The sequence below is a fragment of the Anolis sagrei genome, chromosome 13, assembly GCF_037176765.1.
Source record: "Anolis sagrei isolate rAnoSag1 chromosome 13, rAnoSag1.mat, whole genome shotgun sequence".
In the NCBI taxonomy this organism is placed as follows: Eukaryota; Metazoa; Chordata; class Lepidosauria; order Squamata; family Dactyloidae; genus Anolis; species Anolis sagrei.
Genome location: NC_090033.1, coordinates 4,336,064 through 4,349,599, shown reverse-complemented (window position 1 = coordinate 4,349,599; position 13,536 = coordinate 4,336,064). Strand labels below are relative to the sequence as shown.

The 13,536-nt window shown below is 43.1% G+C and overlaps 1 protein-coding gene across 9 annotated transcripts in view; it reads right to left on the bottom strand.

Annotated features, from left to right (window-relative positions):
- Positions 1-13,536, bottom strand: part of AGRN (agrin) — a 363,672-nt gene that overhangs the window by 118,227 nt on the left and 231,909 nt on the right. For all 9 annotated transcript variants that reach the window (XM_067472994.1, XM_067472998.1, XM_067472999.1 and 6 more), the window contains 2 exons: positions 2,186-2,410; positions 492-698 (listed from right to left, as the gene is read on the bottom strand). In XM_067472994.1, coding sequence (XP_067329095.1) covers positions 492-698; positions 2,186-2,410 — 432 coding nt within the window. The remainder of the gene's footprint in view (positions 1-491; positions 699-2,185; positions 2,411-13,536) is intronic.

The window sequence follows — 13,536 nt, the reverse complement described above, 5'->3', positions numbered from 1 at the left end:
AGATCACACCTGTAAACTGAAAAAAAGGGTCTGCAAGGGGGAAACGAAATGGGAGAAAGCAAGCAGGGGAATATGGGGCTTGGTGGCCATGAATGAATCGACAACAAACAGAACGGAGCCATGAGAGCTGCTGTTGGCGAGAATGGCGATCAGAGAGCCGAGGAGGAAATGGATGGACGAATGGACAGAGTATATAGAAGATGCACAAATGTAACAGACTGAACACTCCAGACACTGTTATGCAAACATTCCACTTTGACAAAAAGAAAGATGGCAGGAAGGAAAAAGACCAGGAGAATTAGAGGAGACGATCGTGAGCACCAATTTAGCTCTTCCACTTGTATCAAATGGATAAATATTTTTCTGGTCATCGAAAAGAGGAATTGTGTTGTTTTCATTTTTCAAGAAGGCAGAACAACCTGAAAAGTTGGGTCCCACCACATCCTTCCCCACCCTTGCCACTACAAGACAACCACAACCATGCCACTTACCACAAGGGCCCTGGTGTTTGATCGGGATGGCGGCTCTCTGCTGGCACTCGGCCTTCTGGCGTTCGCAGTCGTTGGCGTAGGTTCGGCTGTCCCTGCCGCAGAGAGGTCGGTAAGAGCCGTCGCAGGCGATGCGCTCGCAGGAGCAGCGGGGAGCTCCCCGGCGGTTGAGGCACACCCCGTTGAAGCGGCACTCGTCCTTGCACTTGTCTAAAAACAGCAAAGGCAGAAATACCGCATATACTCGAGTATCAGCCGACCTGAATATAAGCTGAGGTGCCTAATTTTACTACAAAAAACTGGGAAAACGTGTTGAGTCGAGTATAAGCCGAGGGTGGGAAATGCAGCAGCTACTGGTCAATTTCAAAATAAAAATAGATACTAATAAAACTACATTAATTGAGGCATCCGTAGGTTAAATAATTTGGAATGTTTACATAAAACTGTAATTTAAGATAGGACTGTCCAACTCTGATTAAACTATTATTCTAATCTTCTTCAATGTAAACGTGCGTACGTATCTTTCCAATACTAATAGAGCAAAATAATAACTGTAATAATAATAATAATAATAATAATAATAATAAATAGAGCAAAATAATAAATCTATATAAATAAAAATGTTTTGTTCGTTTGTTGTATTCACAGAACTCAAAAACCACTGGGGGAATTGACACGAAATTTGGACACAGTACACCTAACAACCCAATGTATGTCCTTCACTCAAAAAAATTGATTTTGTCATTTGGGAGTTGTAGTTGCTGGGATTTATAGTTCACCTACAATCAAAGAGCATTCTGGAACCCACCAACGATACAATTGAACCAAACTTGGCACACAGTTCTCCCATGACCAACAGAAAATACTGGAAGGGTTTGGTGGGCAGTGTCCTTTGGTTTTGGAGTTGTAGTTCACCTACATCCAAGCAGCACTATGGCCTCAAACAATGATAGATCTGGACCAAACTGTACAAGAATACTCAATATGTCCAGATGTGAACACTGGTGGAGTTGGGGGCAAATAGTATCTTGACATTTGGGAGTTGTAGTTGCTGGGATTTATAGTTCACCTACAATCACAGAGCATTCTGAACCCCACCAACGATAGAATTGGGCCAAAGTTCCCACACAGAACCCCCATGTGGGCCACAGCAATGCGTGGCAGGGGACGGTAGTGTAATAATAACAATAATAAATAGAGTAAAATAATACATGTGGGAAAGTTGGGGAGAGAATTCATGGGAGATTAAATGCTTTTATGGGTGGCTATTAATTGGCAAGTTGTTTGCCTAAGACAGTGGTTCTCAACCTGGGGTCCCCAGATGTTTTTGGCCTACAACTCCCAGAAATCCCAGCTAGTTTACCAGCTGTTAGGATTTCTGGGAGTTGTAGGCCAAAAACATTTGGGGACATTGAGAACCACTGGCCTAAGAGTTAGTTCAGGCAATGTAGCATTTGAGTGAGAAGCTAGGCCTGAGTTCTCTAGTTCTTGTTTCAATTCAATCCTTTTGTTTTGTATTCAAGTATATTGGAAGTTTAAATTGTTTGCTTATATTCTGGATTTAGGCATAGTGCTGTGGTCATATGTGTTTCCAGGCCTGGGGTGCAACAGATTCAGTAAAACATTTTATGTTTATCTTGTTGATGCACACTCACACCCATGTCTACGCACCACAATTTACGTCAAGGTTGACTTACCCTGAAACAGGCACTGTCCGGAGCGCACCTTCTGGATCTCGATTCCCCGAATGGCGCCAGACCTCACCATGACGCAGTCGTTGTCATAGGTCACCCCATCGTCACCACACACCGGATCCCACTTTAAGGGGCAGCTCTCAGGTCGGGAGAGGAGCTCGGCGCGCCGTGTGCGAGGGTTGACCCGGCAAACGCGATTCATGTCATTGTGGGTGCTTTTGCAGGGGTCTTAACAAACAGAAAGGAGAAAGAGATGAGACGACCAAATGAAATATTTTTGTGCATCTAGATTTGGATTGACTCTCCTCTGCTTTACCTCCTTAACTATTTAAGATCCTGTAATGGCAAACCAGGAATAATTTTCTCACATCCCTCCAGTAACAATAGGAATCAGTGAGTGTGTGCCAACTGTAAAATAAGATGCATGAAGATGATTGGTCGGTGAATGTCCGGGTAGTAGGCTGAGCCGGTGTTGCACTCCAAGACCAGAAAAGCCCTCTGACTGTAAACACCACACCATTGATTGGAAAACAATCCTTTTATTGAAGATAATTAAAAAACAGCAAGTAAAAAGCACTTTAAAGAAATAGGTAAATCCAACTAGGTAAGAAGATAAGCAGGTGCAAAAATAGTCCAGGGCAAAGTTCAGCAAAATCCATGAAAACAAAGTCCACACTTCTTTAATATAATTCAGGGAAACAGGGAACATTAATCCAAGGCATGAGTAGGCATTCATACATTCCAAGAGTCCAAACCATGAACAAGAAATACTTAAGAATTTTCCATGAAACAAAGGACGAAAACTACACCTGATTTCAATGATGCTTCATCTGACTATATTTCCCATACTTGGAACTTTTTATCCCCTCTTTAAGCTTTTCCACACACTCAGGAATTGGTTTCGCTTTACTTGAGATCCCCTTATCTTTTTCTCTCGGAGCCTGGCAGAACGCCGAAAGGACTGCTCGGCCTATCTGTTTTGACTAATTTCCTCTCATCTATCTATTTGCTCATTAAGTTTTGTAGCTGGGCCAGGTGCCCAGTTGTTTTCAAGCCCCAAATCCTGGGAACTCTCTGGTAGCAATTCAGGGAATACAGCATCATCCCCACACCCTTCAGGGACATTCTCATGGGAAATTACACTTTGCACAGGGGTCACCTGGTCCTTCTCTGCATCCGTATCATTGACCAAACCATTGCCATCTTGAAATTCATTGGCATCACTTCCCACATCCAAAGCACCCTGATCCTGAAACACAATCACAGGCTGAAGTCCAACAGCCTGGGTGTTCCGTCTCCCAGGAGCCTCATTTGCATTACCTTACAGTTGCGTGAAGTTGCTTTCCCTTGCATTTCTCCCAGGGATGCTGCAGCTCTGCAGAGCCCTAAAAGTTAACAGTTTCAGAGGCTGGAAAGCAAGTCTGAAGGCTTTTTGCAGCTATTGGCTTAGAAAGTATCTTTTGGGCTTTAGAGACCGCCTTTTCTCCCAGGGAAGAGATCTCCATTGTGGAATCTCCCGTCCCCTGCCTCTTTAGTTAGAGAAGGAACTTCAGATATGCTGGTGGTTAGTCAGGGTAGCTCTGGGAGAATCATTGTAAGTACTATTAAGACTATTGAGATATTGAGATATTAAGCTTATTAAGACTATTGAACAGACATGCGCCTTTCACCTTAAGAACAGACAACCATCCCGAGCTCTGAGGATTACCTGGGAAGGAATCTCACTGGACCATTGCAACACACCCAAATACCTGGGAGTCACTTTGGACCATGCCCTGACCTACAAGAAGCACTGCCTGAACATCAAGCAAAAAGTGGGCGCTAGAAACAATATCATACGAAAGCTGACTGGCACAACCTGGGGATCACAACCAGACACAGTGAAGACATCTACCCTTGCGCTGTGCTACTCTGCTGCTGAGAACGCATGCCCAGTGTGGAACACATCTCACCACACTAAAACAGTGGATGTGGCTCTTCATGAGACATGCCGCATTATCACAGGGTGTCTGTGCCCTACACCACTGGAGAAATTACACTGCTTAGCCGGTATTGCACCACCTGACATCCGCCGGGAAGGAGCAGCCAATAGTGAAAGGACCAAGGCAGAGACATCTCCAGCTCATCCCCTGTTTGGGTATCAGCCAGCACGTCATCGACTTAAATCAAGACATAGTTTTCTTAGATCTACAGAGACACTCACCGGAACACCTCAGTAAGCGAGAGTCCAAAGGTGGCAGGCCCAAACCCAGCACCTCAAGCCATGGGTGATACCAGATGAGAGATGCAGAGCCAATTTTAAGAAATGGGGCCACAAAGTGGAATCCTCGACATGCGCATGTGGAGAACAGCAAACCACTGACCACCTGCTGCAATGCAACCTGAGCCCTGCCACATGCACAAGGCAGGACCTTCTTGCGGCAACACCAGAGGCACTCCAAGTGGCCAGATACTGGTCAAAAGGACATTTAACCAACTACCAAGTCTGCAAAATCTGTGTTTTCTTTTATCTGTGTGTTTGTTTTGTTCTGTTAGAAATGTAATACAATGGTATGGTTGCTGATGACACGATAAATAAATAAGGCTATTGAAGATTGAGATATTATAGATAGATATTGAGAAACACATATAGATTGAGATACTATAGACAAATATTGAGTAATATTGAGTAAGATTGAGTCATAGATAAATTTAGTATTGAGATATTGAGCATTACTTCATCTCCAAAGCTAACCTTGAGCTATAGATAGGGGAAAAACCTGCTTTTTTCTGAACCATAGCAGCTCAGGGTTAGGGTGAAAAGATCCCAGAATCTTATCTGCCATTTTGGGGAAAGGTTACCTTAGTAACTCAAGGAAAGGAAAGAAAGATAGAATCATAGAATCAAAGAGTTGGAAGAGACCTCATGGGCCATCATCCAGTCCAACCCCATTCTGCCAAGAAGCAGGAATATTGCATTCAAATCACCCCTGACAGATGGCCATCCAGCCTCTGTTTAAAAGCCTCCAAAGAAGGAGCCTCCACCACACTCCGGGGCAGAGAGTTCCACTGCTGAACAGCTCTCAGTCAGGAAGTTCTTCCTCATGTTCATATCATCTCTATTGCTTCACCAATTGACTGTTCTGTTTGTAACTTTGATGAACTGTGCCAAGTCTGCAAGGACTTTGAAGAATAAATATTCCGTTTTTTGATGTTCAAAAGCCTTTAATAGTCTCAGTTGCTGAGTATCTCAAACTTCTAAAGAAAGACACTCGCAGTTCACTCAGACATAGAGAGCAGCACATCTTAGTTTATTTTTATAACCTCTGGGTGTAACGGCACACTGGGACTTCTGGATACTGTTACATTTTTGTTCAGGCTTGAGCTATGCAAGTGTAGAGAGACGAAGAGAGAGACGAGATTTGGGAGTATACTCTTGCTTCATGAACTGCTGAAGGAATTTATCCACATGGAGAAGGAAAGACTATTTTAAATCTCTCATACAAGGACATTATATGAGTTGACGCAACTGATCACACTGTACATAATGTTGTACTGAACTAAGAAGAGTAAACTACTTCTTCTTTACTGTTCATATTTTCTTTCCATGGAAAGGCAGTGTGTGGGCTGATCAAATGTGACCTACACGTAGTTTATTTTACATTACAACACACAATAATCATGAAAATGACAACTACTACTATTAGTACTATTAGTATTAGTACTATTAGGAGTTGGTAGATCTCAAGGTCAGTCCTGATATTCCAGTTCTGATGCGTCATCTCCAGGCAGAGTGTCTGCTGTGGACTCATCTTGTTGTGTTTCAATAATAATAATAATAATAATAATAATAATAATATGCTTTATTTTTCCAGTTTTTTGCACGTTTTCCAGTTTTTTTCAGCCCTAGCTCCAGGTCAGAGGAAAGAACTGAATGCAGATTTCCACTTATTTTGAAGCACTGACACTTCAGCCTGATTTTCAAGAGCTTTTCACCTGAACTGTAAAGAAAACATTCCCCAAAGGAGCTAAAATGAACTCATTCTCATACAGAAAGTCCTTCAAAACTTCAGCACTCCCCCCAAAGGCCTTGAGTTTTGCTAGAGACCTTTGCAAAATAACAATTTATTATTATTATTATTATTAATATTTGATACATAACAAGATCACTATGCTGCTTGTGATGCTGACTGGAAGATTGGCAATTCGAATATGTGGGAAGGGATGAGCTCCCGCTGTTAGCCCCAGCTCCTGCTAACCTAGCAGTTAGAGAAAAACAGCAAACAAGATCACTATAGAACCATATATTCTTCAAGGTCAGTCAGAGGAGCCTGAAATTGCAACATTAGATAAGGAGTTAGGCGAAGAGCTAAATGATACGAAGGGCTAAGTGAGTCCCCTTGGGGAGATAGAGCAGAATAATAATAATAATAATAATAATAATAATAAGTGTTATTATTAGGATTATTAATAGAAACGCAACAAGATTAGTACACAGCAAACAAGATCACTATAGAACCATATATTCTTCAAGGTCAGTCAGAGGAGCCTGAAATTGCAACATTAGATAAGGAGTTAGGCGAAGAGCTAAATGATACGAAGGGCTAAGTGAGTCCCCTTGGGGAGATAGAGCAGAATATTAATATTAATAATAATAATAATAATAATTAGTATTATTATTAGTATTATTAATAGAAACACAACAAGATTAGTACACAGCAAACAAGATCACTATAGAATCCTATATTCTTCAAAGTCAGTCAGAGGAGACAGAAACTGCAACATTAGATAAGGAGTTAGGCGAAGAGCTAAATGATATGAAGGGCTAAGTGAGTCCCCTTGGGGAGATAGAGCAGAATATTATTAATAATAATAATAATAATTAGTATTATTATTAGTATTATTAAGAGAAACACAACAAGATTAGTACACAGCAAACAAGATCACTATAGAACCATATATTCTTCAAGGTCAGTCAGAGAAGCCTGAAATTGCAACATTAGATAAGGAGTTAGGCGAAGAGCTAAATGATACGAAGGGCTAAGTGAGTCCCCTTGGGGAGATAGAGCAGAATATTAATATTAATAATAATAATAATAATAATAATTAGTATTATTATTAGTATTATTAATAGAAACACAACAAGATTAGTACACAGCAAACAAGATCACTATAGAATCCTATATTCTTCAAAGTCAGTCAGAGGAGACAGAAACTGCAACATTAGATAAGGAGTTAGGCGAAGAGCTAAATGATATGAAGGGCTAAGTGAGTCCCCTTGGGGAGATAGAGCAGAATATTATTAATAATAATAATAATAATTAGTATTATTATTAGTATTATTAAGAGAAACACAACAAGATTAGTACACAGCAAACAAGATCACTATAGAACCATATATTCTTCAAGGTCAGTCAGAGAAGCCTGAAATTGCAACATTAGATAAGGAGTTAGGCGAAGAGCTAAATGATACGAAGGGCTAAGTGAGTCCCCTTGGGGAGATAGAGCAGAATAATAATAATAATAATAATAATAATAATAATAATGTGTTATTATTAGGATTATTAATAGAAACGCAACAAGATTAGTACACAGCAAACAAGATCACTATAGAACCATATATTCTTCAAGGTCAGTCAGAGGAGCCAGAAATTGCAACATTAGATAAGGAGTTAGGCGAAGAGCTAAGTGATATGAAGACTAAGTGAGTCCCCTTGGTGAGATAGAGTGAAATATAAATAAAGTATTATTATTATTACTATTATTATTATTTGAAACACAAGATTAGTACACAGCAAACAAGATCACTATGGTTGTTGTTGTTGTTGTTGTTGTTGTTATCTTTTTCAAATTATAATATTTTTGTCTCATTTCAGTCCTTAGCTTTTCTGCCATTCTCTCCCTCTTGCCTTAGTTATCATGGGACTTTTTCTGCAGGTCGCCAGCTCTTTCTCTGGGGAAACCCACCCATTAGTTGGAAGCAAGACCTTTGCAATTATTCAGATTTCCATTTATTTCAGAGACAAAAGAAAGTCTCTTCTTTCACAACGGATGTGTTAGAGAAACCTGGGCTCTGCTAAGGAGGAAGTGATTATGATCCTAGGACCGATGCACATGTGGCAATGTGACAAAACTCCCAAACCCAACCTGTGAGCAGGTGGGGATCAGCAGGGTTCCGGCTCCTGCCGGTCTAATCCGGGTTTATCCGGATCACCTTCCATTCACCGCTTGGGCGCTCTTATCAGAATGCTAAAGATACCGGCCTGCTTATTGGATAATCCCCGTCTCTCTGCTGGGGCGTTTCCAGGACCCTAGCAGGTAACACCTGGGAAGAATTAGTTCGCTTCCATCCCATTAACAACAGAAAGACACACAATTTGGGCAGGTAGGGGGGAGCGATACTGCTCCCCGGTTATCCTCGTGTTTGCGTTTTAATCCTTCGTGCTCTGAAATCCATACTTTCCTACCTAGCCCTTCCTAAAGTGGTGCTGATGGGGGGAAAGAGAAGAGGGACAAAGGATTAACGCATCACCATGGAGACTGGAAAGAGTTACATATGTAGATGGGGAAAATGGCTCTTTAACCCTGCAGATAAACACAGCCGAGGAAGGAAGACCGGATCTGGCTCCAGATTTCCTGGGGAGGTTGTTCTCCGATATATTGGGTCCAAGTGGACTGAAAACACCCTAAATCATGAAAAGGAGTTTTGTTTTTGGATCCTAATTTGAGCGACTGCACAGCTTTATGAGGGCGTTCATTAAAGACCTCCCTTGACCCACTTCTATTTATCAGAGGATGCTGAAATTGCACATGTGTAATGACAGAAGTCTCTATAGGTTATGTGCCAATTTACAACTCTGAACTGGGAATGGTCTTGATTTTATAGGTGCTGAAGTGGTGTGAGGTTTGAGAATGGACCCAGTGGAAGACAGAGCAGTCCTCAAGTTCCTTTACTCGAAAGTCCGCACACCAAAGGAGACGTTAGATGAGATGGAAGAGGTTGATGGTGAGGAATCTCCATCATAGGATGGAAGACAGAGCAGTCCTCAAGTTCCTTTACTCGAAAGTCCACACACCAAAGGAAACATTTGATGAGATGAATGAGGTTGATGGTGAGGATTTCCCATCATAGGATGGAAGACAGAGCAGCCCTCAAGTTCCTTTACTCGAAAGTCCACACACCAAAGGAGACGTTCGATAAGATGGAAGAGACTGATGGTAAGGATTCCTCATCATAGGATGAAAGTCAGAGCAGTCCTCAAGTTCCTTTACTCAAAAGGCCGCACACCAAAGGAGACGTTTGATAAGATGAAAGAGGTTGATGGTGAGGATTCCCCATCATAGGATGAAAGTCAGAGCAGTCCTCAAGTTCCTTTACTCGAAAGGCCGCACACCAAAGGAGACATTTGATGAGATGGAAGAGGTTGATGGTGAGGATTCCCCATCATAGGATGGAAGACAGAGCAGTCCTCAAGTTCCTTTACTCGAAAGTCCGCACATCAAAGGAGACGTTCGATGAGATGGAAGAGGTTGATGGTGAGGATTCCCCATCATAGGATGGAAGACAAAGCAGTCCTCAAGTTCCTTTACTCGAAAGTCCGCACACCAAAGGAGACGTTCGATGAGATGGAAGAGGTTGATGGTGAGGATTCCCCATCATAGGATGGAAGACAGAGCAGTCCTCAAGTTCCTTTACTCGAAAGTCCACACACCAAAGGAGACGTTCGATGAGATGAAATAGGTTGATGGTGAGGATTCCCTACCATGAAACTGAGCTTTGTTTTTGTGCCTAACTAATAATATCTGCAATTGCAAAGCTTTGCAGGATGCTGAAACTGCACATGTGTCATGATATAAGTTTCTATAGGTTACATGCCAATTTACAACTCAGAATTGATAACGGTCTTGATTATACAGGGGCAGAAGTGGAGTAAGGTTTGAGAATGGACCCAATGGAATACAGGACAGTCCTCAAGTTCCTTTACTCGAAAGTCCGCACACCAAAGGAGACGTTCGATGAGCTGGAAGAGGTTGATGGTGAGGATTCCCCATCATATGACAGAGTCAAGAACTGGCATTGCCCATTCCAATGTGGTTGGACTTTGGTGCAAACAGCTCCCATTCCAGGGCCATTGATCCAGCAAGTGAAGGCCACCATTTTGGAAAGTCGCTGCGTGACCATTTGCCACCGAGCCCAAAATGTCAAGATGAGTGTGGGGTCTGTGGAAAAAAATCACCCAAGACCATCTTCACCTGCAGACGGTATCCGCTCGTTGGGTCCCCCGGCTGCTCACGCCTTTCCAGAAGATGGAACAAGTCGAATGCTCACCGGCTGTCTTGACAATGGCGTGCCATGGAAGCCAGGAGGACTTTGTCAACAGACTGATCACACAGGAGAAAAACCGAGTCCATCCGTCTGATTCCGAGACTCAAGTCCAGTCGATGCAAAGAAAGCATCCTGATTCCCCACCTCCACGTGCCCAACTCTCGGCAGGGAAAGTCATGCTCACAGTATTTTGGGACCAGCACGGAGTCATATGGATGGATTTCCTAGCAAAGGGGACCAGGATCACTGGGGAAGACTATGCTGAGGATATGGCAGGAGGCCATCAGAACCAAGAGACAATGTGGCATGCTCTCCAAAGGTGTCCGCCTTCTGCAAGACAATGCACCCGTTCACAACTCCTATGTTGGCCAAATGGAAGAAGCATGCTCCTCTGGCTTTGAAATTCCACCGCATCCTCCTTATTCACCCGACCTCGCACCATCGGACTTCCGCCTCTTTCCAACAATGAAGTTATTTTCAAATGCCAAACACTTTTGAGATGATGAGACTCTGATTTCGGAAGTCCCAATGTGGCTTTTGGAGCAATCTGACGACTTCTCAAAGCAAGGTGTTTACTAGGCATGTGTGATCCAAAGAAGAAGAAGAAGAAGAAGAAGTTCTAAACTGTGTTCAAAAGTAGAGGGAGCTGGAGCTTCATTTGTAAAGTCCTTTCCAAATTTTGGGATAAAAATGTCAAAACTTTATGAAACTTCTGAACCTTCATAAATACTTTGTTATTGGCAGTTGAGCATGCGCATTAGTGTCAGTGGGGAAACTTGAGGAGCTTCTTTCTCCCTCATTTTTTGAGCTATCCTGAAACTTGCTACAGTGGTAGAACACACTGACCACTGTTAGCTCACCAAATTTGAGAATGTTTGACTTCTCCATGGATTTTTGGCAATTTTTCAAAATTCTTAAACCTGCTAACAGGTTTGGCTTCGCCTCTCAGCAGGGCTGTGAATTTTAGCTTCGTCACAGCTAAATCCAAACACATCCAACCACTGTTAGCTCACCAAATTTCAGAACATTTGACTTCCCTATGGAGTTTTGGCAAATTTTCAAAGTTCTTAAACCTGTTAACAGGTTTGGCTTCGCCTCTCAGCAGGGCTGTGAATTTTAGCTCCGTCGCAGCTACATCCAAACACATCCGAAACTTAAGAATCACAGGCTCCTTTTAGATCTGAATCAAGGGTATTTCTGCATCAAACACACAAGTCTAGTGTTTACAGTTGCTCCAAAAGATGAGAGAAGCGCGTGTCCCGAGGTGGCACCGATGGAGAGAAGGACTCGGAACTGGGCCAAGTTCCATTGCTCTCCGTCCACAGGAAGTGGGTCAGGGGAAAGCTTTAATGAACGCTCCTCGTACACTCACACACAGAAAACTGGGAAACAAATACTCCTAACAGCTTCAAATGTCTCTTGCTATATGCTTAGACATTCTGTTGAAGAGTTCGATGTCATGGCGGTGGCCTTTGTCAGCTTGAACAGTTTGCAAAACATATGGGAAAGACGCTCAGGCCAATTTGAAGCGGCAGCCTTTGAACTGTTCCAGTGTTATGCAATTTTGCCCTCAGTTTCTATGCTGAAGGTTATGCAAGTTTTGGAAAACTACAGTTTTCTAGGCAAGCTGTGGAACTTTTATAGATAAACTGCAATTTTTTTGTCATTCTTAGGGCCAGGCTGTAGCACAACTGGTTACTCCCCAGCAGTAATAGATCACTCTTGACCTGAAAGTAGCAAGTTCGAAGCCCGAGTCGGATTGAGCACCCGACTGTCAAGCCTAGTTTACTGTCCACCTAAGAAGTTTGAAAACAGTTGAGCTGTGCGTAGAGATATTAGGCACCGCTTCAGCGGGGAGGTATTTTACGACACCATAAAATGCCAGCAATCAATGAACAGGGATGAAAATTCTACAATAAAAGAAGGGTTTGTCATCACAGCGGGTGACGTGATAGCACCTCCCTGTGGCTGGAATCGAGCATAACCTCCAGGCGCTAAAGTTGAGAAATGCCGAAATACCTCTGTCTGTCTGTCTTGTATGTCTAAAAACGGCATTGGATGTTTGCTGTGTATGCGTGCATTGTGATCCGCCCTGACTCCTCTTGGCGTGTAGGTAAAGGTATGGTGCTCATCTCCATTTCTAAGCCAAAGAGCCGGCGTTGTCCATAGACACCCCCAAGGTCATGTGGCTGGCATGACTGCATGGAGCGCCGTTACCTTCCCGCCAGAGCGGTACCCATTGATCTACTCATGTTTGCATATTTTCAAACTCCTAGGTTGGCAGAAGCTGGGGCTGACAGTGGAAGCTCACGCCGCTCCCCTCATTCAAACCTGCAACAAGCTCAGCAGCTCAACGGTTTAACCCACGGTGTGACCAGGAACCCACCACCCCAACGCGTAGTGTAAATAAATAAATAAATACATAAACAAATAAATGCCAAAATATCCTAAAGTTAGAGGATGAAGAAGAATTATAAGTTGCTTACCTGTAACTGTAGTTTCCTGAGTAGTCACCTGTGAATCGTACATTTGATATTTACACGCATGCGTGGAACAGCTTTCGGAACCTTCTAGAAAGTAAAAATAACCATTTAGACCCCTGCTAGACCCGCCCACCCTCCCCCGAGTATAAGTAGCCCGTGGGCGGGGCTAGCCAGCAGTTCTCTTCCGCCGCAAAGCAGCCAGAAGGCGTGGCATGTACTCGAGGGGAGGATGGGCGGGTATGTACGAATTCACAGGTGACTACTCAGGAAACTACAGTTACAGGTAAGCAACTTATAATTTCCTGTCGTAGTCACTGTGAATCGTACATTTGATAGATTAGCGAGCTACTAACCAGGACGGTGGGCGTCATGCCACAGCCGAAAATAACACTGCTCTGCCAAATTGGGCCTCACGCCTGGATACAACATCCAACTTATAGTGCGTCACAAAGGAAAGTGGTGAAGACCATATCGCTGCCCGGCAGATAGCATCTAGAGGAACTCCTTTCCAAAATGCAGCCGACGTAGCGACTGATCTAGTTGAATGCCCTCTCACGGGCCGGGGC